Source organism: Salvelinus fontinalis, chromosome 38 (genome assembly GCF_029448725.1).
Source record: "Salvelinus fontinalis isolate EN_2023a chromosome 38, ASM2944872v1, whole genome shotgun sequence".
NCBI lineage: Eukaryota > Metazoa > Chordata > Actinopteri > Salmoniformes > Salmonidae > Salvelinus > Salvelinus fontinalis.
In genome coordinates this window covers 36480639-36507836 of record NC_074702.1, presented here as the reverse complement: position 1 = coordinate 36507836, position 27198 = coordinate 36480639, and the positions used below count along the sequence as shown (strand labels likewise).

General features: G+C 44.9%; 2 protein-coding genes across 10 annotated transcripts in view; both read right to left on the bottom strand.

Annotated features, from left to right (window-relative positions):
• Positions 1 to 14686, bottom strand: part of LOC129837578 (thyroglobulin-like) — an 89350-nt gene extending 74664 nt beyond the window's left edge. The window contains exons 1-14 of the mRNA XM_055903858.1: positions 14620 to 14686; positions 13080 to 13188; positions 12657 to 12754; positions 12302 to 12490; positions 11935 to 12094; positions 10031 to 10137; positions 9166 to 9309; positions 8730 to 8915; positions 7927 to 8436; positions 7503 to 7744; positions 3641 to 3797; positions 1372 to 1483; positions 1029 to 1165; positions 639 to 776 (exon numbers count right to left, since the gene is read on the bottom strand). Of these exons, the coding sequence (XP_055759833.1) occupies positions 639 to 776; positions 1029 to 1165; positions 1372 to 1483; positions 3641 to 3797; positions 7503 to 7744; positions 7927 to 8436; positions 8730 to 8915; positions 9166 to 9309; positions 10031 to 10137; positions 11935 to 12094; positions 12302 to 12490; positions 12657 to 12754; positions 13080 to 13188; positions 14620 to 14686 (2356 nt within the window). The remainder of the gene's footprint in view (positions 1 to 638; positions 777 to 1028; positions 1166 to 1371; positions 1484 to 3640; positions 3798 to 7502; positions 7745 to 7926; positions 8437 to 8729; positions 8916 to 9165; positions 9310 to 10030; positions 10138 to 11934; positions 12095 to 12301; positions 12491 to 12656; positions 12755 to 13079; positions 13189 to 14619) is intronic.
• A 613-nt stretch (positions 14687 to 15299) lies between these two features.
• Positions 15300 to 27198, bottom strand: part of LOC129837685 (PHD finger protein 20-like protein 1) — a 32867-nt gene continuing 20968 nt past the window's right edge. For 6 of the 9 annotated variants that reach the window (XM_055904048.1, XM_055904045.1, XM_055904050.1 and 3 more), the window contains 5 exons: positions 26203 to 26398; positions 25856 to 26017; positions 24610 to 24778; positions 18892 to 19093; positions 15300 to 17221 (listed from right to left, as the gene is read on the bottom strand). In XM_055904048.1, coding sequence (XP_055760023.1) covers positions 17079 to 17221; positions 18892 to 19093; positions 24610 to 24778; positions 25856 to 26017; positions 26203 to 26398 — 872 coding nt within the window. In that variant the 3' untranslated portion in view covers positions 15300 to 17078. The remainder of the gene's footprint in view (positions 17222 to 18891; positions 19094 to 24609; positions 24779 to 25855; positions 26018 to 26202; positions 26399 to 27198) is intronic. The other 3 variants (XM_055904049.1, XM_055904051.1, XM_055904046.1) reach the window with 2 other exon arrangements.

Sequence of the window (27198 nt, the reverse complement as noted above, 5' to 3'; positions counted from 1 at the left end):
TGACCTGGAGACAGTTACAACTCAGTCAATATAACACTGACCTGGAGACAGTTACAACTCAGTCAATATAACACTGACCTGGAGACAGTTACAACTCAGTCAATATAACACTGACCTGGAGACAGTTACAACTCAGTCAATATAGTACTGACCTGGAGACAGTTACAACTCAGTCAATATAGTACTGACCTGGAGACAGTTACAACTCAGTCAATAAAACACTGACCTGGAGACAGTTACAACTCAGTCAATATAACACTGACCTGGAGACAGTTACAACTCAGTCAATATAGTACTGACCTGGAGACAGTTACAACTCAGTCAATATAACACTGACCTGGAGACAGTTACAACTCAGTCAATATAACACTGACCTGGAGACAGTTACAACTCAGTCAATATAGTACTGACCTGGAGACAGTTACAATTCAGTCAATATAACACTACTGTTTCTACTTTATTAGTCTTATCTGTTTCCAACAAACATATTATGAATGAGACAATGAGACGTTGCTCATTATGAAAGGTGTCCTTCTAGAACGGTCTAGAGAAGGTATAATGACCTGTACTGTGGCTTGTATTACACTACTACAGTTACAATGCAAAGCTGGGTTGGAGGTCGGAGGTGTGACTCTGACCTGTGCTGGGGTGGCACTGGGTGGGCAGCCACTGTCTGTGGGCATCACACTGGGGCCTGTAGGGCTGGTAGCCCAGCAGTAGAGACTGTCTCTCCTCCACAGACACTGCCTGCTGGCTCTGCCAATAGAACCGCAGGGCTGGGGAGAGAAAATACGTAGGTTCCCACCGTGTTGACTGCAATATTATAGACATGTTTCAGTTAATAACAACAACAACAAAACACTATGACAGAGAAACAATGACGTTGAGATGACACTAAATATTACAACAGTAGCCACCGAACACTCTTTAGTAGTTAACTCCTGGCAATGAAAGAAACAAGTAGTGGAGCACATCACGCAGAGGATATGACATCACATCCAGAGGATATGACATCACACCAGACGTACTGGAGTGGGCAGCCAGTCGTAGAGCAGAGTGGGAGTGGCTCAGCAGCCTATCAGAGAGCAGCGTGGTCTGGTGGGAGGAGGAGAGGGCGTGGAGTAGCTCGTCAGAGGTCAGACGGACTCCTTCGGCCAGCAGGTAGCTGAGCCCCAGAGGAGAACATCACGCAGAAAAGCATGAGTTGACACACATGTTGGAGAGGTGCTGACTAACGGAATAGTACAGTGTTTTTATTTAAATACAACATATTATTAATATTATAAATAAATATAGTCACACTCTATACATGGTCCAACAATGTGATGGGTAAACACCCAGGTGTTGGCACACGGTCTTCTTCAGGGTTACCTGTAGCCCAGAGGGACGTGGGAGCTGTTGGAGAGGAGGACCAGACGCTCAGCCTCCTCCTGGAACTGGTCCACCTCAGCCACCGCCAGGGAACAGGAGCCTGGAGCTGGCCCTGGGGAGGGAAGGGGAGAGAGGGGGGGAGGACCTGGAGACAGAGGAATAGCTCAAACAATTGTTATGTCCAAAATGACACCCTACTCCCTTAAATAATGTAGTAGTTTAGACCAAGGCACCCTACCCACTTAATAATGTAGTAGTTTGGACCAGGGCACCCTACTCCCTTAAATAATGTAGTAGTTTGGACCACGACACCCTATCCCCTTAATAATGTAGTAGTTTAAACCAAGGCACCCTACCCCCTTAATAATGTAATAGTTTGGACCAAGGCACCCTACACCCTTAATAATTTAGTAGTTTAGACCAAGGCACCCTACCCCCTTAATAATGTAGTAGTTTGGACCACGACACCCTACCCCCTTAATAATGTAGTAGTTTGGACCAGGGCACCCTACCCCCTTAATAATGTAGTAGTTTAGACCAAGGCACCCTACCCCCTTAATAATGTAGTAGTTTGGACCACGACACCCTACCCCCTTAATAATGTAGTAGTTTAAACCAAGGCACCCTACCCCCTTAATAATGTAATAGTTTGGACCAAGGCACCCTACACCCTTAATAATGTAGTAGTTTGGACCACGACACAATACCCCCTTAATAATGTAGTAGTTTGGACCAGGGCACCCTACCCCCTTAATAATGTAATAGTTTGGACCAGGGCACCCTACCCCCTTAATAATGTAGTAGTTTGGACCACGACACCCTACCCCCTTAATAATGTAGTAGTTTAAACCAAGGCACCCTACCCCCTTAATAATGTAGTAGTTTGGACCACGACACCCTACTCCCTTAATAATGTAGTAGTTTGGACCAAGGCACCCTACCCCCTTAATAATGTAGTAGTTTGGACCAGGGCACCCTACCCCCTTAATAATGTAGTAGTTTGTACCAGGGCACCCTACTCCCTTAAATAATGTAGTAGGTTAGACCAGGGTACCCTACTCCCTTAAATAATGTAGTAGTTTAGACCAAGGCACCCTACCCCCTTAATAATGTAGTAGTTTAGACCACGACACCCTACTCCCTTAATAATGTAGTAGTTTGGACCACGACACCCTACTCCCTTAATAATGTAGTAGTTTGGACCAGGGCACCCTACTCCCTTATTAATGTAGTAGTTTGGACCAGGGCACCCTACCCCCTTAATAATGTAGTAGTTTGGACCAGGGCACCCTACTCCCTTAATAATGTAGTAGTTTGGACCAGGGCACCCTACCCCCTTAATAATGTAGTAGTTTGGACCAGGGCACCCTACCCCCTTAATAATGTAGTAGTTTGGACCACGACACCCTACTCCCTTAATAATGTAGTAGTTTGGACCAGGGCACCCTACTCCCTTAATAATGTAGTAGTTTGGACCACGACACCCTACCCCCTTAATAATGTAGTAGTTTGGACCAGGGCACCCTACCCCCTTAATAATGTAGTAGTTTGGACCAGGGCACCCTACCCCCTTAGTGATGTAGTAGTTTGGACCAAGGCACCCTACTCCCTTAATAATGTAGTAGTTTGGACCAGGGCACCCTACCCCCTTAATAATGTAGTAGTTTAGACCAGGGCACCCTACCCCCTTAATAATGTAGTAGTTTAGACCAGGGCACCCTACACCCTTAATAATGTAGTAGTTTGGACCAGGGCACCCTACCCCCTTAATAATGTAGTAGTTTAGACCAGGGCACCCTACCCCCTTAATAATGTAGTAGTTTAGACCAGGGCACCCTACCCCCTTAATAATGTAGTAGTTTGGACCAGGGCACCCTACTCCCTTAATAATGTAGTAGTTTAGACCAGGGCACCCTACTCCCTTAATAATGTAGTAGTTTGGACCAGGGCACCCTACCCCCTTAATAATGTAGTAGTTTGGACCAAGGCACCCTACTCCCTTAATAATGTAGTAGTTTAGACCAGGGCACCCTACTCCCTTAATAATGTAGTAGTTTGGACCAGGGCACCCTACCCACTTAATAATGTAGTAGTTTGGACCAGGACAAGGTAATACAGCTAGATGGACTATACACTATGGACCAGTGAACCGGACACAGATTAAACCTGGTCGTGGACTAAGAAGCGATTTAAATCTCCATGGAACATGTTTTTTAGTCCAGGACTAGGCTTAATCTGTGTCTGATGAGTGGTGGATCTGCCTACTCACACTGAACAGTTTGTCCTACAGGGATAGTGGTGTCTCTCTCTCCCAGGAGGTCCAGACAGAAGCAACTCTTTCCCAGACACTGCAACGCCACGTAGCTCCCGTCCTCCGCACACTTCGGCATGAACACCTCTACCCCAGCAGCCTGGCCTGACTTCACCTTCAAAATGTATCAAAGATTATAAGCATATGCACATCGTAGGTTTACACAGTACAGTACAATGAAATGCTTACTCTCAAGCTCTCTGCACAAACAGCGTAACCAACATGTAAACTTTTCAACCAAGATACAATAAAAAATACAAAGTGAGTTCAAATACAGCACAGAAAGAAGAGTCAGTACTCTAGTTATTTACAGACAGGATGCAGGTAGAGAAGAGTCAGTACGGTAGTTATTTACAGACAGGATGCAGGTAGAGAAGAGTCAGTACAGTAGTTATTTACAGACAGGATGCAGGTAGAGAAGAGTCAGTACAGTAGTTATTTACAGACAGGATGCAGGTAGAGAAGAGTCAGTTCGGTAGTTATTTACAGACAGGATGCAGGTAGAGAAGAGTCAGTACGGTAGTTATTTACAGACAGGATGCAGGTAAAGAAGAGTCAGTACGGTAGTTATTTACAGACAGGATGCAGGTAGAGAAGAGTCAGTACGGTAGTTATTTACAGACAGGATGCAGGTAAAGAAGAGTCAGTACGGTAGGTATTTACAGACAGGATGCAGGTAAAGAAGAGTCAGTACGGTAGTTATTTACAGACAGGATGCAGGTAAAGAAGAGGCAGTACGGTAGTTATTTACAGACAGGATGCAGGTAAAGAAGAGTCAGTACGGTAGTTATTTACAGACAGGATGCAGGTAAAGAAGAGGCAGTACGGTAGTTATTTACAGACAGGATGCAGGTAGGGAAGAGTCAGTACAGTAGTTATTTACAGACAGGATGCAGGTAGAGAAGAGTCAGTTCGGTAGTTATTTACAGACAGGATGCAGGTAAAGAAGAGTCAGTACGGTAGTTATTTACAGACAGGATGCAGGTAAAGAAGAGGCAGTACGGTAGTTATTTACAGACAGGATGCAGGTAGGGAAGAGTCCTTATGGTAGTTATTTACAGACAGGATGCAGGTAGGGAAGAGTCAGTACGGTAGTTATTTACAGACAGGATGCAGGTAGAGAAGAGTCAGTACGGTAGTTATTTACAGACAGGATGCAGGTAGAGAAGAGTCAGTACGGTAGTTATTTACAGACAGGATGCAGGTAGGGAAGAGTCAGTACGGTAGTTATTTACAGACAGGATGCAGGTAGAGAAGAGTCAGTACGGTAGTTATTTACAGACAGGATGCAGGTAGAGAAGAGTCAGTACGGTAGTTATTTACAGACAGGATGCAGGTAGGGAAGAGTCAGTACGGTAGTTATTTACAGACAGGATGCAGGTAGGGAAGAGTCAGTACGGTAGTTATTTACAGACAGGATGCAGGTAGAGAAGAGTCAGTACGGTAGTTATTTACAGACAGGATGCAGGTAGAGAAGAGTCAGTACGGTAGTTATTTACAGACAGGATGCAGGTAGAGAAGAGTCAGTACGGTAGTTATTTACAGACAGGATGCAGGTAGAGAAGAGTCAGTACGGTAGTTATTTACAGACAGGATGCAGGTAGAGAAGAGTCAGTACGGTAGTTATTTACAGACAGGATGCAGGTAGAGAAGAGTCAGTACGGTAGTTATTTACAGACAGGATGCAGGTAGGGAAGAGTCAGTACGGTAGTTATTTACAGACAGGATGCAGGTAGGGAAGAGTCAGTACGGTAGTTATTTACAGACAGGATGCAGGTAGGGAAGAGTCAGTACAGTAGTTATTTACAGACAGGATGCAGGTAGGGAAGAGTCAGTACAGTAGTTATTTACAGACAGGATGCAGGTAGAGAAGAGTCAGTATGGTAGTTATTTACAGACAGGATGCAGGTAGAGAAGAGTCAGTACGGTAGTTATTTACAGACAGGATGCAGGTAGGGAAGAGTCAGTACGGTAGTTATTTACAGACAGGATGCACGTAGAGAAGAGTCAGTACGGTAGTTATTTACAGACAGGATGCACGTAGAGAAGAGTCAGTTCGGTAGTTATTTACAGACAGGATGCAGGTAGAGAAGAGTCAGTACGGTAGTTATTTACAGACAGGATGCAGGTAGAGAAGAGTCAGTACGGTAGTTATTTACAGACAGGATGCAGGTAGAGAAGAGTCAGTACGGTAGTTATTTACAGACAGGATGCAGGTAGAGAAGAGTCAGTACGGTAGTTATTTACAGACAGGATGCAGGTAGGGAAGAGTCAGTACGGTAGTTATTTACAGACAGGATGCAGGTAGAGAAGAGTCAGTACGGTAGTTATTTACAGACAGGATGCAGGTAGAGAAGAGTCAGTACGGTAGTTATTTACAGACAGGATGCAGGTAGAGAAGAGTCAGTACGGTAGTTATTTACAGACAGGATGCAGGTAGGGAAGAGTCAGTACGGTAGTTATTTACAGACAGGATGCAGGTAGGGAAGAGTCAGTACGGTAGTTATTTACAGACAGGATGCAGGTAGAGAAGAGTCAGTACGGTAGTTATTTACAGACAGGATGCAGGTAGAGAAGAGTCAGTACGGTAGTTATTTACAGACAGGATGCAGGTAGAGAAGAGTCAGTACGGTAGTTATTTACAGACAGGATGCAGGTAAAGAAGAGTCAGTACGGTAGTTATTTACAGACAGGATGCAGGTAGGGAAGAGTCAGTACGGTAGTTATTTACAGACAGGATGCAGGTAGGGAAGAGTCAGTACGGTAGTTATTTACAGACAGGATGCAGGTAGAGAAGAGTCAGTACGGTAGTTATTTACAGACAGGATGCAGGTAGGGAAGAGTCAGTACGGTAGTTATTTACAGACAGGATGCAGGTAGGGAAGAGTCAGTACGGTAGTTATTTACAGACAGGATGCAGGTAGGGAAGAGTCAGTACGGTAGTTATTTACAGACAGGATGCAGGTAGGGAAGAGTCAGTACGGTAGTTATTTACAGACAGGATGCAGGTAGAGAAGAGTCAGTACGGTAGTTATTTACAGACAGGATGCAGGTAGAGAAGAGTCAGTACGGTAGTTATTTACAGACAGGATGCAGGTAGAGAAGAGTCAGTACAGTAGTTATTTACAGACAGGATGCAGGTAAAGAAGAGTCAATACGGTAGTTATTTACAGACAGGATGCAGGTAGAGAAGAGTCAGTACGGTAGTTATTTACAGACAGGATGCAGGTAGAGAAGAGTCCTTATGGTAGTTATTTACAGACAGGATGCAGGTAGAGAAGAGTCAGTACGGTAGTTATTTACAGACAGGATGCAGGTAGGGAAGAGTCAGTACGGTAGTTATTTACAGACAGGATGCAGGTAAAGAAGAGTCAGTACGGTAGTTATTTACAGACAGGATGCAGGTAGAGAAGAGTCAGTACGGTAGTTATTTACAGACAGGATGCACGTAGAGAAGAGTCAGTACGGTAGTTATTTACAGACAGGATGCAGGTAGAGAAGAGTCAGTACGGTAGTTATTTACAGACAGGATGCAGGTAGAGAAGAGTCAGTTCGGTAGTTATTTACAGACAGGATGCAGGTAGAGAAGAGTCAGTACGGTAGTTATTTACAGACAGGATGCAGGTAGGGAAGAGTCCTTATGGTAGTTATTTACAGACAGGATGCAGGTAGAGAAGAGTCAGTACGGTAGTTATTTACAGACAGGATGCAGGTAGAGAAGAGTCAGTTCGGTAGTTATTTACAGACAGGATGCAGGTAGAGAAGAGTCAGTACGGTAGTTATTTACAGTCGTGCTGGGGGAGTGTCATAAAGTAATTACCTTCTGGGCAACCGCTCGCTCCCTCTCGCATCTTGACGGACACCTTGGCCTTTGACCATTGGAACGTGACCCCGTGACCTCCTGACCCTGGGGGTCAGCACACCAACACTCCGAGCCTTGGCACTGGATCTCCTGATACTGTCCTCTGTCATCACAGCTGGGCACGTACAGGGCAGAGGGCTCCCTCTCACAACCAGCAGCACCGGACTGGGCGCTCTCAAACAGGACCCTGAACAGCTCCCCTTTTCAATTCAAAGGATTTTCATTTATTTGGGTAAAAAAACAACTAATACAGTAAGAGGTACAGTGGATCCCCAGTGGACAGCACATTTATCTAAACACTTGTTTCCAAAGAGGTCCTCGATGGTAGAAACAAATAGCTTGTAATGATTTTTAAAAGTCAAGACGAAGTTACAAAACAAACCTAGCTGGGTGTTGTCCTCGGCTTTGGATAAGAGGATGGTTTGGCGTAGGATGGAGAGGAAGTCTCTGTTTTCCAGGGTGGAGCTGATGAGTTTAACCAGATCTTGGTTGTTTGCCAGATTGGCTTGACTGAAACTCAACGTGCCGCTGACACCGACGGCCCCAGTGAAGTTAAACATCCCAGCGTTTCCTAAGAACTTTCCTCCGAACAGGTTCTCCTGGAGTCTCTTGGGGTTGGAGGCTAGAGCTAGGGCCTTGAGGGCCATGGCCCCACTAGGGAACATCCCTTGGATCGTCTCAGCCAGGATGTCTCCTAAATCGGATCGCTCAGAAAGGGACTCTACAAGAGACCCCAGCAGGAGCTGTTGGAGTTGGGGGCTGCATGGAGACAGGGGGCTTGGGGCTGGGTGTGTCTGTGAGTCCTTGGCTGATGGCACCTGACCTGAGGGGCCGGAGAGGAGCCTGGAGAGGGCCTGGCGACGCTCAGAGGTACAGTCCTTCACTCCAGCACCTGGGTTCAGTAGAGGGAAAATGGCATGTTTCTAGGAATTGTCTGTAGGCCTAAAATATTGACTGTTGTTTTTTAATGGCTTCTATGTACAGCATGATAACCAAATGAATTCCCCCTGTGGGATAATAACGTTACCTGAAATGAAAATACAAAACACAGATAAGCTTTCATTCAGTAAGCGATTATTGAGGTGTGCTCTCTGTCTGCACAGTCAATGGTATTGTACTGTTGGTTTGGAACACCTAAATGGTGTTCATTATTATTTGAAACCAACAACACTGTTCCTTAGTTACCACAGTCAGGGGATCCTCCATGTTGTCGTGTCCCAAAGATCTCCTTCCCTGTGGGGTCGACACACCAGCACTGCCCACCCGCCTGGCACTGGGTTGGCACGTAACCCCCGTTGGAAGCACAGGACGGCACAAACACATTGCCAGCTTGGGCACCAGCGGATTGCTCGCTCTCACAAGGGCTGGGGCCTACATGACAGATAGAGGGAGAGAGAGAAAATTAAACACAGGAAATATAATGGAAACCAGAGGAGGCTGGTTACGGGAGGACAGCTTATAATGATAGCAGGAATAAAGTGAATGGTATCAAACACATGGAAAGAGCGTGTTTAACGTGTTTGATTCCAGTCTAGTTATTCGCTATGAGTCCGTCCTACAAATGAAAGTGCCACCAGCCACCACTGATAGAAACGATGCCAGATTGATGACACTAACGTACATCTGAACCTGCCACTCATCGCCAGCTGGATGGCCAGGAATCTCCTCTGTAGGATGCGGTACATGTTGGTCTGGGAGAAGGAGCGGCCTGGTTCCAGACCTGAAAAGGCTGTGTCATACACCTCATCTAGCAGCAGCTCCACACCTGAACACAGGGAAACAAGGATTTGACTAACACACACTGTTTAATTCATTGTAATCAGAGGGCTGATATAAATACTATGCATGTCAGTCTCTCTTGGTTAAGAGTTGAGGAGAGACTGACTGCATCACTTTTTAAAAACATTTTTATAAGAAACATTGTGTTGAAAATCACAAATTGTTTGCATAGTCAACTTAGACACAGTTCTGACACACACACTTATCCCACCAGACATGCCACCAGGGGTCTTTTCAAAGTCCCCAAATCCAGAACAAAATCAAGAAAGCGTACAGTATTATACAGAGCCATGATTGCATCCGTTCCATCTCATATTGCTCAAATAAACAGCAAACCTGGTTTCAAAAACAGATATAATAACACCTCACAACACCTCTCCTCTATTTGACCCAGATATTGTGTGTGTTTCTACTAATATGTGATATTTTTAATGTATGTAGTTCTGTCGTTGAGCTGTTCTTGTCTGTTAATGTTCTGTATTATGTCATATTTCATGTTCTGTGTGCACCCCAGGAAGAGTAGCTGCTGCTTTCTCAACAGCTAACGGGGATCCTAATAAAATACAAATACCAAATAGTTATTTAAAAATATCTATTTCTGATTCTTGATGAAAATCCAGTTAAGAGTTATTGTAAATAATGGTTCCTGCGTGTGTGTGTGGGTGTGTGTGTGTGTGTGTCACCTGTTGATGTAGCATCTATCTCACCTGTGCTGGGGAGCTCCCTGCCTCTGCTGTCAGCACAGAAACAGTAACTGGACACCTCTGGGAACATCTGTCTGAAGCTGCTGAACGTCTGGAATACTTTAGGGAACCTGTGGAAGATATCACACCTCTTCTCACTTCACGCTGTCTAAAATAGGCTAATAGAAGAGTAAAATACATGACAGTACTCTATAATACTAATTATAATACTACAATACTAATTATAGTACTATAATATACAGTACATGAAGATGACAAAGTCATTCAAGTTATCAGGGAGGAACTCATTAAAGTTGTAATGAGTCAGCTCTTCCACGAAGATGGAAAGTATTTCTTTAACTTACGACATTGATTCACATACAATACTCTCTTCAAGAGCGCCTGCCTTGACGGTAAAAGGAAGCCTCAAAATAAAGATTTCATGTACTAAGTCGTCGCCATCAACCTTTTATTTGTTTTGCCGATATTAAAAAGGAATCTCTTCCTTTATGTTTTTTGATCTTTGAGTCATTTGAGAAATGTCTGCTGGCAGGAAGTTAAGACCAGTTCCTGAGAGGTTTTACAGGACCAGGAACAACTTGACTCTTGACCCCTTGGCTGGAGCCTGGAGTGATAACAGAGACAGTCCTGGCCAGGCTGGGGGCCAATCATGCAAAGAGTTCACTGCACAAGCCCGGGTGCAAACACTGAGTAGGGAATATGATGGCAGTTGTTGCCTAGAGACAGATGTCAAAACATCCGCTAGCCAGAAAAAGACACAAGACAAAAAGTATTATTATAAAATTATAATTCAAGGTCTGAAAGTAGACATTTTTGTGTAGGCCTCTGTGGTAAGGGTTGGAATTTTTGCAGCTGCGCTAACTAAGAAGGACTGAAAACCCTCCACATAAAGGAGAGGAACGTCATACACCTCCATAAGACTTACAACGTGTCAACTATTTGTCCAAATCCACATTCCAGATGAAAAGTTTACATATTGGTGGACTATCTGAAACATCTGGAATGACTACATTGTTTACTTTAGACACTGTGAAACATTTCTAATGAATGTGGGGCGGCAGATAGCCTAGTGGTAAGAGCATTGGACTAGTAACCGAAAGGTTGAAAAATCGAATCCCCGAGCTGACAAGGTATAACTCTGTGGTTCTGCACCTGAACAATTAACCCACTGTTCCTCGGCCATCATTGAAAATAAGAAGTTGTTCTTTTAACTGACTTGCCTAGTTGAATAAAGGTAAAATAAAATAAAAATATGTGAAATCTGAAAATTCCAATAAGTTCCCAGGAGATCAAGCGTCTCCATTCCTCATAACATGTTCCAGTCACCATACACAAGAATAGGATCCTATCAGGTCAGAAATGTAGAGCGAGGAGGGGAAAATAAAGTGAATTTGGGCTCCCAGTTCTCCTGTCAGCGCATCAGTGGTCTAAATCCTGTCCACGGGTCTAAGCATTACGCTCCCATCTAGCGGCAGATACTATAAAAAGCTTTGTACAAAACCTGTCTCACTCACACACAGGATCCCAATGCACAGCCAGGTCAAAGCAAACCTCCAGCAGTGTGTTTGTGTGAGTGAGTGATAGATGAGATCCCAATGCACAGCCAGGTCAAAGCAAACCTCCAGCAGTGTGTTTGTGTGAGTGAGTGATAGATGAGATCCCAATGCACAGCCAGGTCAAAGCAAACCTCCAGCAGTGTGTTTGTGTGAGTGAGTGATAGATGAGATTCCAACGGTCTAACAGGGAATGTCAGCGTCCCAAACGGTACACTATTCCCCTGATATAGTGCACTACTTTTGATAAGAGCCCTATGGACCCTGGTCAAAAGTAGTGCACTACACATACGGAATAGGGTGTCATTTGGGGCGCAAACTTAGAGTGCATATCTTTCCCTTCCAGGCACTCACCTGTTGAACGTGTGCAGCAGGTCCAAGACCATCCTGTCAGTGGTGTTGACAAACTTGCACTGCACGGACAGGAAGGAGCCATCGGCCGAGCACTGAGGGGGGGAGCGCTCCCCGACGCCGTGGAGGAGACGCCTCGACCTCACCTCACAGCTGCTTGGGCCTGAGGGAAAAGGTCCTTCTGATCAGCTCTAGTCATTTATATATTACTGTGCTGTGTGGCTAAGATGGTAGAGCATGGCACTTGCAACGTCAGGATTTGAGGGTTCGATTCCCGCTGGGGCCACCCATTAGAAAATGGATGCACATAATACTGTAAGTCATAAATGACATATCAATACACAACACATCCTGCTCCTAACTAACTCACACTGAGAGGGCTTTCCGTTCTGCCGGGTCCCGTAGATCTCCATGCCTTCCAGGTCTACACACCAACACTGTCCCCGGGCGCTGTCACACTGCACCGCCTGGTACTCCCCAGAGGCCTGGCACTGGGGCACCAGGGGGGCATCGCCACTCAGCAGGGCCTGCTGTCTGTGGAGCTGGCAGGATGTCAGACCTGTGGGAGGAGGAGGAGGAAGAGGAGGTCAATGATGATAAACAGCATTTACATAGTCCATCTCAAAAGGTCCTGGCTAGGGTTCCCGAGGGGAATTCATCCATCTAGCACCAATGTGGTTTCACGTTAAAACAGATATTTCCAGAAAGAGGGGCGTTCTGCTCACAGTACACAGCTGATCCGTTCTGTCTGGTTCCAGAGATCTCAGCTCCCTCAGCGTTCACACACCAGCACTCACCACCAGCACCGCTGCACTGGACGTGTCTGGAGTACACAACAGTTAGAAGAGAGTAGGGAACAGCGGTCCGCTTCCCAAATGGCACCCTATTCCCGGCATAGTGCACTACGTTTGACCGGAGCCTTAGGCAAGTAGTGCACAACATAGGGATTGGGAATAGGGTACCACTTGGGACAAATTCAGGGAAATTGCTTCTTTACTGTCCTGGCTATCTTTACTGTCCTGGCTAGCTTTACCGTCCTGGCTAGCTTTACCGTCCTGGCTAGCTTTACCGTCCTGGCTAGCTTTACCGTCCTGGCTAGCTTTACCGTCCTGGCTAGCTTGTGTCATATACAGCACTGTCAGGTATACCTGAATCTCCCGTCCTCTGAGCACTGGGGGACATGGTCTTGTTGCCGGGCAGAACTACCACCACGTAGCGACTCACACTGACTCAGGGTCTCAGACTCCAGTTGGTATTCTGAAAACAGCAGCAAATACAATTTAGTCGTTCAAAACTGTGTCCATTTCTTTGTGGGGAAATGAAAGATGTTGTATTTGGCGTACAGGCATATGGTTCATACACACAGGAAACATAAACACAGCCTAAATGATAGTATAATAAATACACTACATCATCAAAAGTGTGTGGACACCTGCTCGTCCAACACCTCATTCCAAAATCAAGGATATTATTATGGAGTTGGTCCCCCCCTTTGCTGCTATAACAGCCTCCACTCTTCTGGGAAGGCTTTCCACTAGATGTTGGAACATTGCTGTGGGGGCTTGCATCCATTCAGCCACAAGAGCATTAGTGAGGTCGGGCACTGATGTTGGGCGATTTGGCCTGGCTCGTAGTCGGCTTTCCAATTCATCCCAAAGGTGTTTGATGGGGTCAGGAACCTGTGCAGGCCAGTCAAGTTTTTTCATACTGAACTTGACAAACCATTTCTATAGGGACGATGGCATTGTCATGCTGAAAAACAGGAAAGGGCTTTCCCCAAACTGTTGCCACAAAAGTTGGAAACACAGAATCGTGTAGCGTTAAGCTTTCCCCTCACTGGAATTAAAGGGCCTAGCCTGAACCATGAAAACAGTCCCAGGCAATTATTCCTTTTCCACCAAACTTTACAGTTGGCACTATGCTTTGTGGTAGGTAGGACCAAACCCAGATTCGTCCGTTGGACTACCAGATGGTGAAGCGTGATTCATCACTCCAGAGAACATGTTTCCACTGCTCCAGAGTCCAATGACGGCGAGCGTAATACAACTCCAGCCGTGGCTTGGCATTGTGATCTTAGGCTTGTGAGCGGCTGCTCGGCCATGAAAACACATTTCACGAAGCTCCCGACGAACAGTTATTGTGCTGACATTGCTTTCAGAGGCAGTTTGGAACTCGGTAGCGAGTGTTGCAACCGAGGACACAAGATTTTTTTTGCACTACGTGCTTCAGCACTTGGCGGTCCCGTTCTGTGAGCTTGTGTGGCCTACCACTTCACAGCTGAGCCGTTGTTTCTCCTAGACGCTTCCACTTCACAATAACAGCACTTACAGTTGACCGTTGCAGCTCTAGCAGGGCAGAGATTTGACAAACTGACATGTTGGAAAGGTGGCATCCTATGACGGTCACTGAGAGAGAAAGTCACTGAGCTCATCAGTAAGGCCATTTTAGTGTCAATGTTTGTCTATGGAGATTGCATGGCGGTGTGCTCGATTTTATACAGGCTGAAATAGCCGAATCCACTAATTTGAAGTCTACATAGTTTTGAATATATAGTGGATATACAAGATACAAATAATGATAAACATAGAAAAAGCATCATCCGAAATAAGAGGTTTAAATTACAGCTTAAAATAACTTTGAAATATTCAAAAATCCAAGATAAACTAAGAGCCCTAAGGACGGTGTTACCTGAAATCTTCCCCTCAGACAGACAGAGGCAGCACAGCAGTATGAAGATCTCAACCAGGCTCATCATCTTCCTCAATCTGTCCGTCCGTTGAACTGTGAGGAGACTGGGACTAAACCTCTGGATTTATACCATCAGTGTTATCTGCAATGTCATCCTCCCCTAGGTAGTCACCGCACTCAGGAAGGAGTGTGTGACACACGTGGTCCTCACTTGCCAAACATGGAACACTCAGGTGTGTTTGGAACAATGGAAGTTCTGGAACATTCTAGTGGGAGCAGCCAAGCCTGAGACTCTGAGGGCCATCAGAAGGGAGGAGTTGCTCATGCAAGACTTGACCTGGGATGCATTAGAAACCTAGAAACCAAATCGGAAGAAAACGGACAGAAACGTCAGAGGGACTATCTGAATCTGTCCAATAAGAACCTGTTGTTTACGTTGCAAAACATTTTTCTACAGTTTACACTAATAAATACGACCCAGGTGAACATGACTTGCACCTTCAGGACGATGCTCTTTCAAGAGCCAACGGACGACAGGTTTCTGAAGTCAAATGACATAAAACATGGAAAACAAGGCCAGCAACAGACAACACAAATTAACAATTGAATGTGTAACAGTATAACACACACACACCAACTTTGTAATATATAATTTAAAATAATAACTGTAAGACGAGATATAAAATATCCAGAATATCTTTTTTAATGGCATTGTACATGTAGTAAATCACATAAAGAACCGGTCTTAAATAAACTCTTAATGTACAGCTGGTATATGTCAATAAAAATCTACTTTGTTTTATACCCTAGCGGCTGGTTCTAAAACACTTTTTATACAGGTTCATAGAAACGCTAAATAAACAGTCATTTTTCTTCAAGTATATTTTATCCTCTTATGTCTTCTATAGATGTTTCCTCCTCTTTACAGTCATAGAAACTGTACATAAAATGACCCAACAACAGCAATCAACACATTGCTTTTTAATACACATTTACATCCAGCTGGCAATTTAGCTTCAAACGTGTCCACTTAGTCAGAAGACATTGTGGTGTTATGTGACGTAGCAGCCATACTGGGGCCGCACTGAAAGCATCAAAAAGCCCACAGACAGAGGCTACGCCCCCAAATGGAACCCTATTCCCTACACGGCGCACTACTTTTGAACAGGCTCCATAGGGCTCTGGTCAAAAGTAGTGCACTACATAGGGAATAGGGTGCCATTTCGGGACGTATACACACACAGAGATAAACGTGCCACAGATGTCCCGTGACATCAAAGCCATTTCCGTGGTTGTCATGGAGATATCCTGAAGACACACAGTCGTATGTCTGTCTGTGGATTGGGTACATTATATACACCAGTAAAATATACTCATCCCATGTTGAATCAGTGAGAACGATAACATTGTAAACTTGGTGGGTCATACTTTCAGACTTGGCACATAAGAGAATGAAAGTTAATGATTGTAAAAGGTGGCAATAGATTCCTGAAATGAAATCAGAATTCAGTCGCTAAATGACTGATGTCAGCACTGGTTTTTTAACAAACCAACTAACCATAGTGTGAACTTGAGGGGGAACTGGAAATGTTAAAACATCTCAAACTAGTTTCAGACCACGCTTCCAAAACAGAACAGATTTCTGGCAGGTTAAAGCTTGCTACAATATCATCTAACAATCACCATGGTGATTTAGTTTTTGCATTAACTCATATCACACAAGCACGGCTTCTACAGCTCTCCTCCTACTGAGGCAAGAGAGTGATGGGATGTTTCCCAAATGGACCCCTATATTCCCTACATACTATAGTGTACTACGGTCTAAAGTAGTGCACTATAAAGGGAATAGGGTTCTATTTGAGACGGGCCCATGATGAGGTAATCTCATTGCATTTTAATAATCTCATTTAATTAAATTGAATTTCAGCTATATCATAGAATGCGTGTGAACAATTTAATGTACGTGGACAAACCCTCCTTCCTGGTGGACAAACCCTCCTTCCTGGTGGACAAACCCTCCCTGGTTATGAAACCGTTGCGGGAACTTCATAACAGGAAGTCTGAGTTAAAACAAAAAAACATTCTGGGCCCTACAAACTAACACTGTATTAAACTGGTACTTTTCATCCAGAAGTCCCATTTCGTCAAACTCAATACTTGTCAGTTACTCCAACTCAAAACACTCTTCTTTCTAATACCAAGAGTCCACTGGACTCAACTCTTTCCTGTTGGTCTCTATACATCCATTCATCCCCCTTGTATTGATCCAACTGAAGCTTCCCTCCCACAGTCTGTCTAGGAGGAGGAGGTGTGCTCAGTTTGACAGTTTATGGACAACAGCAGACGGTGTCCTTCGGTGCCAGAGAGAGAGGACGGGGTTCACCCTGGGTTTGGATAGGACTCTCCTCTGTGAAGACACCAGATGCCTAGTGCTGTTGCCATGCTAACCCGGGCCAGACTCAGACAGAACACAGGGTGCTCATCTGTTGCACCTTGCTCAGGTCTGTGAGGAGCTGCTTGATGCGGTGTTGAAGCTGAGGCAGCCTGGCCAGGGGGTCCGGAGGCTCCAACTCCCCACTGAGGTCCAGCCAGCTCTCCAACACTGAGGGACGCAGAGAGAGAGACACGGTTAGGATCTAATAAGTTAAGAACCAGTTCCTCCTTAATTTACAATGGGGCCATTACCTCCCACTGCTTTGATATTATTAGCCAATAGGATAGGACAGTGTATTATTAGTCTATAGGATGAGACAGTGTATTATTAGTCAATAGGATAGGACAGTGTATTATTAGTTTATAGGATAGGACAGTGTATTATTAGTGTATAGGATAGGGCAGTGTATTATTAGTCTATAGGATAGGACAGTGTATTATTAGTTTATAGGATAGGACAGTGTATTATTAGTCTATAGGATAGGACAGTGTATTATTAGTTTATAGGATAGGACAGTGTATTATTAGTTTATAGGATAGGGCAGTGTATTATTAGTGTATAGGATAGGGCAGTGTATTATTAGTGTATAGGATAGGACAGTGTATTATTAGTGTATAGGATAGGACAGTGTATTATTAGTGTATAGGATAGGGCAGTGTATTATTAGTGTATAGGATAGGACAGTGTATTATTAGTGTATAGGATAGGACAGTGTATTATTAGCCAATAGGATAGGGCAGTGTATTATTAGTGTATAGGATAGGACAGTGTATTATTAGTCAATAGGATAGGGCAGTGTATTATTAGTGTATATGATAGGACAGTGTATTATTAGTGTATAGGATAGGACAGTGTAGTATTAGTTTATAGGATAGGGCAGTGTATTATTAGTGTATAGGATAGGACAGTGTATTATTAGTGTATAGGATAGGGCAGTGTATTATTAGTGTATAAGATAGGACAGTGTATTATTAGTGTATATGATAGGACAGTGTATTATTAGTGTATAGGATAGGGCAGTGTAGTATTAGTGTATAGGATAGGACAGTGTAGTATTAGTGTATAGGATAGGGCAGTGTATTATTAGTGTATAGGATAGGGCAGTGTATTATTAGTGTATATGATAGGACAGTGTATTTATTGGACCACCAGGCCACCCCATTTACCATCAAGCCCCTTCTCTAGACCTCCCAGACCACCCCATTTACCATCAAGCTCCTTCTCTAGACCACCCAGACCACCCCATTTACCATCAAGCTCCTTTTCTAGACCACCCAAACCACCCCATTTACCATCAAGCTCCTTCTCTAGACCACCCAGACCACCCCATTTACCATCAAGCTCCTTCTCTAGACCTCCCAGACCACCCCATTTACCATCAAGCTCCTTCTCTAGACCACCCAGACCACCCCATTTACCATCAAGCTCCTTTTCTAGACCACCCAAACCACCCCATTTACCATCAAGCTCCTTCTCTAGACCACCCAGACCACCCCATTTACCATCAAGCTCCTTTTCTAGACCACCCAAACCACCCCATTGACCATCAAGCTCCTTCTCTAGACCACCCAGAACACCCCATTTACCATCAAGCTCTTTTTCTAGACCACCCAAACCACCCCATTTACCATCAAGCTCCTTCTCTAGACCACCCAGACCACCCCATTTACCATCAAGCTCTTTCTCTAGACCACCCAGACCACCCCATTTACCACCAAGCTCCTTCTCTAGACCACCCAGACCACCCCATTTACCATCAAGCTCTTTCTCTAGACCACCCAGACCACCCCATTTACCATCAAGCTCCTTCTCTAGACCACCCAGACCACCCCATTTACCATCAAGCTCCTTCTCTATGAGGTCCATCCTGCCTGCCACCTGGTTCTGCACATCTTCTATGTGAGTGAGGAGGTTCATCTGCCACTGGAGACAGTTCCTGGCATGTTCCACTGAGTCTGGTCCCCTCTCGTTCAGACAGCCAGGCACGGCCAGGGAGCCAGGCACAGCCAGGGAGCCTGGCACAGCCAGGGCAGTTGTCTTCTGTTGACAACACACAGCATTAACTCAACCACAAAAATCAAATCAAAATTGATCAACACATTTTACAGTTATATATATTTAAAAAATTAAAAAGCCAGTAGCCTAGTGGTTAGAGAGGCGAGAGAGCAAACAGAGGGTTGCCAGTTTGAATCCCGGGTCTGACAGGAAAAATCTGTCCCGGAAGTGAGCTGGCAACTCGGAGGGGTTACATGTATCAAACCCTAGATACCACGGCTTGCCGTTGTGCACTTAACTCCATGGGCACCTCCTGTTCCTACCTCTTCATGTAGTGTATTGTCTTTAGGTTGAGATAAACAGTCCCCTGTTCCTACCTCTCCATGTAGTGTATTGTCTTTAGGAGAGGTTGAGATACACAGTCTCCTGTTCCTACCTCTTCATGTAGTGTATTGTCTTTAAACAGTCCCCTGTTCCTACCTCTTCATGTAGTGTATTGTCTTTAGGAGAGGTTGAGATACACAGTCCCCTGTTCCTACCTCTCCATGTAGTGTATTGTCTTTAGGAGAGGTTGAGATAAACAGTCCCCTGTTCCTACCTCTTCATGTAGTGTATTGTCTTTAGGAGAGGTTGAGATACACAGTCCCCTGTTCCTACCTCTTCATGTAGTGTATTGTCTTTAGGAGAGGTTGAGATAAACAGTCCCCTGTTCCTACCTCTTCATGTAGTGTATTGTCTTTAGGAGAGGTTGAGATACACAGTCCCCTGTTCCTACCTCTCCATGTAGTGTATTGTCTTTAGGAGAGGTTGAGATAAACAGTCCCCTGTTCCTACCTCTTCATGTAGTGTATTGTCTTTAGGAGAGGTTGAGATAAACAGTCCCCTGTTCCTACCTCTCCATGTAGTGTATTGTCTTTAGGAGAGGTTGAGATAAACAGTCCCCTGTTCCTACCTCTTCATGTAGTGTATTGTCTTTAGGAGAGGTTGAGATAAACAGTCCCCTGTTCCTACCTCTTCATGTAGTGTATTGTCTTTAGGTTGGGATAAACAGTCCCCTGTTCCTACCTCTCCATGTAGTGTATTGTCTTTAGGTTGGGGTAAACAGTCCCCTGTTCCTACCTCTTCATGTAGTGTATTGTCTTTAGGTTGGGGTAAACAGTCCCCTGTTCCTACCTCTTCATGTAGTGTATTGTCTTTAGGTTGGGGTAAACAGTCCCCTGTTCCTACCTCTTCATGTAGTGTATTGTCTTTAGGTTGGGGTAAACAGTCCCCTGTTCCTACCTCTTCATGTAGTGTATTGTCTTTAGGAGAGGTTGGGATAAACAGTCCCCTGTTCCTACCTCTTCATGTAGTGTATTGTCTTTAGGTTGAGATAAACAGTCCCCTGTTCCTACCTCTCCATGTAGTGTATTGTCTTTAGGAGAGGTTGGGATACACAGTCCCCTGTTCCTACCTCTCCATGTAGTGTATTGTCTTTAGGTTGAGATAAACAGTCCCCTGTTCCTACCTCTTCATGTAGTGTATTGTCTTTAGGTTGAGATAAACAGTCCCCTGTTCCTACCTCTCCATGTAGTGTATTGTCTTTAGGAGAGGTTGGGATAAACAGTCCCCTGTTCCTACCTCTCCATGTAGTGTATTGTCTTTAGGAGAGGTTGGGATACACAGTCTCCTGTTCCTACCTCTCCATGTAGTGTATTGTCTTTAGGTTGAGATAAACAGTCCCCTGTTCCTACCTCTCCATGTAGTGTATTGTCTTTAGGTTGAGATAAACAGTCCCCTGTTCCTACCTCTCCATGTAGTGTATTGTCTTTAGGAGAGGTTGGGATAAACAGTCCCCTGTTCCTACCTCTCCATGTAGTGTATTGTCTTTAGGTAGAGGTTGAGATACACAGTCCCCTGTTCCTACCTCTCCATGTAGTGTATTGTCTTTAGGTTGAGATAAACAGTCCCCTGTTCCTACCTCTCCATGTAGTGTATTGTCTTTAGGAGAGGTTGAGATAAACAGTCCCCTGTTCCTACCTCTCCATGTAGTGTATTGTCTTTAGGTTGAGATAAACAGTCCCCTGTTCCTACCTCTCCATGTAGTGTATTGACTTTAGGAGAGGTTGGGATAAACAGTCCCCTGTTCCTACCTCTTCATGTAGTGTATTGTCTTTAGGAGAGGTTGAGATAAACAGTCCCCTGTTCCTACCTCTCCATGTAGTGTATTGTCTTTAGGAGAGGTTGAGATAAACAGTCCCCTGTTCCTACCTCTCCATGTAGTGTATTGTCTTTAGGAGAGGTTGGGATAAACAGTCCCCTGTTCCTACCTCTCCATGTAGTGTATTGTCTTTAGGAGAGGTTGGGATACACAGTCCCCTGTTCCTACCTCTCCATGTAGTGTATTGTCTTTAGGTTGGGATACACAGTCCCCTGTTCCTACCTCTCCATGTAGTGTATTGTCTTTAGGTTGGGATAAACAGTCCCCTGTTCCTACCTCTCCATGTAGTGTATTGTCTTTAGGAGAGGTTGGGATACACAGTCCCCTGTTCCTACCTCTCCATGTAGTGTATTGTCTTTAGGAGAGGTTGGGATACACAGTCTCCTGTTCCTACCTCTCCATGTAGTGTATTGTCTTTAGGTTGGGATACACAGTCCCCTGTTCCTACCTCTCCATGTAGTGTATTGTCTTTAGGTTGAGATAAACAGTCCCCTGTTCCTACCTCTTCATGTAGTGTATTGTCTTTAGGTTGAGATAAACAGTCCCCTGTTCCTACCTCTTCATGTAGTGTATTGTCTTTAGGAGAGGTTGAGATAAACAGTCCCCTGTTCCTACCTCTTCATGTAGTGTATTGTCTTTAGGAGAGGTTGGGATAAACAGTACCCTGTTCCTACCTCTCCATGTAGTGTATTGTCTTTAGGAGAGGTTGGGATACACAGTCCCCTGTTCCTACCTCTCCATGTAGTGTATTGTCTTTAGGAGAGGTTGGGATAAACAGTCCCCTGTTCCTACCTCTCCATGTAGTGTATTGTCTTTAGGAGAGGTTGGGATAAACAGTCCCCTGTTCCTACCTCTTCATGTAGTGTATTGTCTTTAGGTTGAGATAAACAGTCCCCTGTTCCTACCTCTCCATGTAGTGTATTGTCTTTAGGAGAGGTTGAGATAAACAGTCCCCTGTTCCTACCTCTCCATGTAGTGTATTGTCTTTAGGAGAGGTTGAGATAAACAGTCCCCTGTTCCTACCTCTCCATGTAGTGTATTGTCTTTAGGAGAGGTTGAGATAAACAGTCCCCTGTTCCTACCTCTTCATGTAGTGTATTGTCTTTAGGTTGGGATAAACAGTCCCCTGTTCCTACCTCTTCATGTAGTGTATTGTCTTTAGGTTGGGATAAACAGTCCCCTGTTCCTACCTCTTCATGTAGTGTATTGTCTTTAGGTTGGGATAAACAGTCCCCTGTTCCTACCTCTTCATGTAGTGTATTGTCTTTAGGTTGGGATAAACAGTCTCCTGTTCCTACCTCTCCATGTAGTGTATTGTCTTTAAACAGTCTCCTGTTCCTACCTCTCCATGTAGTGTATTGTCTTTAGGAGAGGTTGGGATAAACAGTCCCCTGTTCCTACCTCTCCATGTAGTGTATTGACTTTAGGTTGAGATAAACAGTCCCCTGTTCCTACCTCTTCATGTAGTGTATTGACTTTAGGTTGAGATAAACAGTCCCCTGTTCCTACCTCTTCATGTAGTGTATTGTCTTTAGGTTGAGATAAACAGTCCCCTGTTCCTACCTCTCCATGTAGTGTATTGTCTTTAGGTTGAGATAAACAGTCCCCTGTTCCTACCTCTTCATGTAGTGTATTGTCTTTAGGAGAGGTTGAGATAAACAGTCCCCTGTTCCTACCTCTCCATGTAGTGTATTGTCTTTAGGAGAGGTTGAGATACACAGTCCCCTGTTCCTACCTCTCCATGTAGTGTATTGTCTTTAGGAGAGGTTGGGATAAACAGTCCCCTGTTCCTACCTCTCCATGTAGTGTATTGTCTTTAGGAGAGGTTGAGATAAACAGTCCCCTGTTCCTACCTCTTCATGTAGTGTATTGTCTTTAGGTTGGGGTAAACAGTCCCCTGTTCCTACCTCTCCATGTAGTGTATTGTCTTTAGGAGAGGTTGAGATAAACAGTCCCCTGTTCCTACCTCTTCATGTAGTGTATTGTCTTTAGGAGAGGTTGAGAAACAGTCCCCTGTTCCTACCTCTCCATGTAGTGTATTGTCTTTAGGTTGAGATAAACAGTCCCCTGTTCCTACCTCTTCATGTAGTGTATTGTCTTTAGGTTGAGATAAACAGTCTCCTGTTCCTACCTCTCCATGTAGTGTATTGTCTTTAGGAGAGGTTGAGATACACAGTCCCCTGTTCCTACCTCTCCATGTAGTGTATTGTCTTTAGGAGAGGTTGAGATACACAGTCCCCTGTTCCTACCTCTCCATGTAGTGTATTGTCTTTAGGAGAGGTTGAGATAAACAGTCCCCTGTTCCTACCTCTCCATGTAGTGTATTGTCTTTAGGAGAGGTTGAGATACACAGTCCCCTGTTCCTACCTCTTCATGTAGTGTATTGTCTTTAGGAGAGGTTGAGATAAACAGTCCCCTGTTCCTACCTCTCCATGTAGTGTATTGTCTTTAGGAGAGGTTGAGATACACAGTCCCCTGTTCCTACCTCTCCATGTAGTGTATTGTCTTTAGGAGAGGTTGGGATAAACAGTCTCCTGTTCCTACCTCTTCATGTAGTGTATTGTCTTTAGGAGAGGTTGAGATAAACAGTCCCCTGTTCCTACCTCTCCATGTAGTGTATTGTCTTTAGGAGAGGTTGGGATAAACAGTCCCCTGTTCCTACCTCTCCATGTAGTGTATTGTCTTTAGGAGAGGTTGGGATAAACAGTCCCCTGTTCCTACCTCTCCATGTAGTGTATTGTCTTTAGGAGAGGTTGAGATACACAGTCCCCTGTTCCTACCTCTTCATGTAGTGTATTGTCTTTAGGAGAGGTTGAGATAAACAGTCCCCTGTTCCTACCTCTTCATGTAGTGTATTGTCTTTAGGAGAGGTTGAGATAAACAGTCCCCTGTTCCTACCTCTCCATGTAGTGTATTGTCTTTAGGAGAGGTTGAGATAAACAGTCCCCTGTTCCTACCTCTTCATGTAGTGTATTGTCTTTAGGAGAGGTTGAGATAAACAGTCCCCTGTTCCTACCTCTTCATGTAGTGTATTGTCTTTAAACAGTCCCCTGTTCCTACCTCTCCATGTAGTGTATTGTCTTTAGGAGAGGTTGGGATAAACAGTCCCCTGTTCCTACCTCTCCATGTAGTGTATTGTCTTTAGGAGAGGTTGAGATACACAGTCCCCTGTTCCTACCTCTTCATGTAGTGTATTGTCTTTAGGAGAGGTTGAGATAAACAGTCCCCTGTTCCTACCTCTTCATGTAGTGTATTGTCTTTAGGAGAGGTTGAAGTTACATCCCAGTTGGACCTGATGTAAAACTGATGAATAAAGTGATCGTCTTAAAAACAAACAAGAGACAATGAAGATCAACAACACCTTTCTTACTTCCTGTTCCTTGGCTGTGAAGTGGGTGGAGTGGGAGGCGGGGTTAGTATAAGCCCCCAGCCCTCCTCCCTCCTGGCTGTTAGAGCCGTGGGGGTCTGCAGCCGGTCGGTCTGTAGAGAGCCAGTGTTCCAGCTGTCCGGGGCTGGGGGGTTTCTGGTAGCTGTAGAGCAGAGAAGAGTCATTACAAAGACTAGACAACGATCAATAAAATACAATATGAACACAGTGGAAACTAGTGACGGGCACCAATATCGCTAATTCAACACAGTATCGATAATGTTTGATTCCATACCAGTGCCCATCGCTACTAGAAACAGGTATTACACAGACAGCTGAACCTGTACCTGTGTTCGCTGGTGATAATGTTTGATTCCATACCAGTGCCCATCGCTACTACAAACAGGTATTACACAGACAGCTGAACCTGTACCCCTACAACTCATCCAGAACACCGTCTGGTGTTCAACCTTCCCAAGTTCTCTCACGTCACCCCGCTCCTCCGCTCTCTCCACTGGCTTCCAGTTGAAGCTCGCATCCGCTACAAGACCATGGTGCTTGCCTACGGAGCTGTGAGGGGAACGGCACCTCAGTACCTTCAGGCTCTGATCAGGCCCTACACCCAAACAAGGGCACTGCATTCATCCACCTCTGGCCTGCTCGCCTCCCTACCACTGAGGAAGTACAGTTCCCGCTCAGCCCAGTCAAAACTGTTCGCTGCTCTGGCACCCCAATGGTGGAACAAACTCCCTCACGACGCCAGGACAGCGGAGTCAATCACCACCTTCCGGAGACACCTGAAACCCCACCTCTTCAAGGAATACCTAGGATAGGATAAAGCAATCCTTCTGACCCCCCCCTTAAAAGATTTAGATGCACTATTGTAAAGTGGCTGTTCCACTGGATGCCATAAGGTGAATGCACCAATTTGTAAGTCGCTCCGGATAAGAGCGTCTGCTAAATGACTTAAATGTAAATGTACCTGTGTTCGCTGGTGATAATGTTTGATTCCATACCAGTGCCCATCGCTACTACAATCAGGTATTACACAGACAGCTGAACCTGTACCTGTGTTCGCTGGTGATAATGTTTGATTCCATACCAGTGCCCATCGCTACTACAAACAGGTATTACACAGACAGCTGAACCTGTACCTGTGTTCGCTGGTGATAATGTTTGATTCCATACCAGTGCCTGTCACTACAACAATCAGGTATTACACAGACAGCTGAACCTGTACCTGTGTTCGCTGGTGATGTAAGTGTCAGTCTTGGAGGAGGTGTGGTTGTTCAGAGAGTTGTCTGTCAAGTGGATGCAGTCAGGGAGACCGCCCATGGGCTGGTCCTCGTCAGAGTTCACCCAGGACCGAGCCCAGAAGTGCAAATTGGGATTGTGTTTGTTCCTATAGGTGGACAAGGAAGTAATGGTTCATTTAGACTCCAAATGATCATGGATCCGTTTCAAATAGCACCCTATTCCCTTTATAGTGCACTAGATTTGACCAGAACCCGTACTACAGATAATGAGTTTCACAGTTTTCTTTAGGTGTGATGAAAACGTCTCCCTACGTTTTGAAAGGTGACCTACTGTAGTATGTCCATCTTCAGCTGTAGTCCGTGAAGGACGTTGTTGACACTGAACACGTCTGCTAACAGCTGATGGGTGGACACGCTGGTCTTACAGTTCTGCTCAGAGTAGTTCTCCGAGAGGAAGGACAAGCCGTACATCTGACCCTTGTTCAACCAGTCTTTGTCATGGAGATATTTGGCACTCCACCTTTGACCTAAACAACAAAAACAAATGGACATGTCAGGATGTTGATGATAATAATAATGTAGGAATATCTTGGTCTTGTTTGTCAATTGTATAGGGTAGGTAGAAGTTGCCTAGCCTGAGCGCCAGTCTTGTTTGTAAATTGTATAGGGTAGGTAGAAGTTGCCTAGCCTGAGTGCCAGTCTTGTTTGTAAATTGTATAGGGTAGGTAGAAGTTGCCTAGCCTGAGTGCCAGAGGACTGGCCACCCCTCATAGCCTGGTTCCTCTCTAGGTTTCTTCAAAGGTTCTGGCCTTTCTAGGGAGTTTTTCCTAGCCACCGTGCTTCTACACCTGCATTGCTTGCTGTTTGGGGTTTTAGGCTGGGTTTCTGTACAGCACTTTGAGATATCAGCTGATGTAAGAAGGGCTTTATAAATACATTTGATTTGTGCTATCATACCAACTCCTTGTCACTCATGGTCACGTTTGGCTTGACAATGACATCAATGGAGCTGTCAAGAGCACAAACAGATCTGGGACCAGGCAATAGGAGGCAATAGGAGACAACAGATCTGGGACCGGCGGTAGGAGGAGACAACATATCTGAGACCAGGCGGTAGGAGACACCAGATCTGAGACCAGGCGATAGAAGGAGACAACAGATCTGAGACCAGGCGATAGAAGGAGACCACAGATCTGAGACCAGGCGATAGAAGGAGACCACAGATCTGAGACCAGGCGATAGAAGGAGACAACATATCTGGGATCAGGCTAAAAGTTGCCTCTAACCACTGACAGAGGGTGAGATCATCTTTCATCCCCCTAATGGT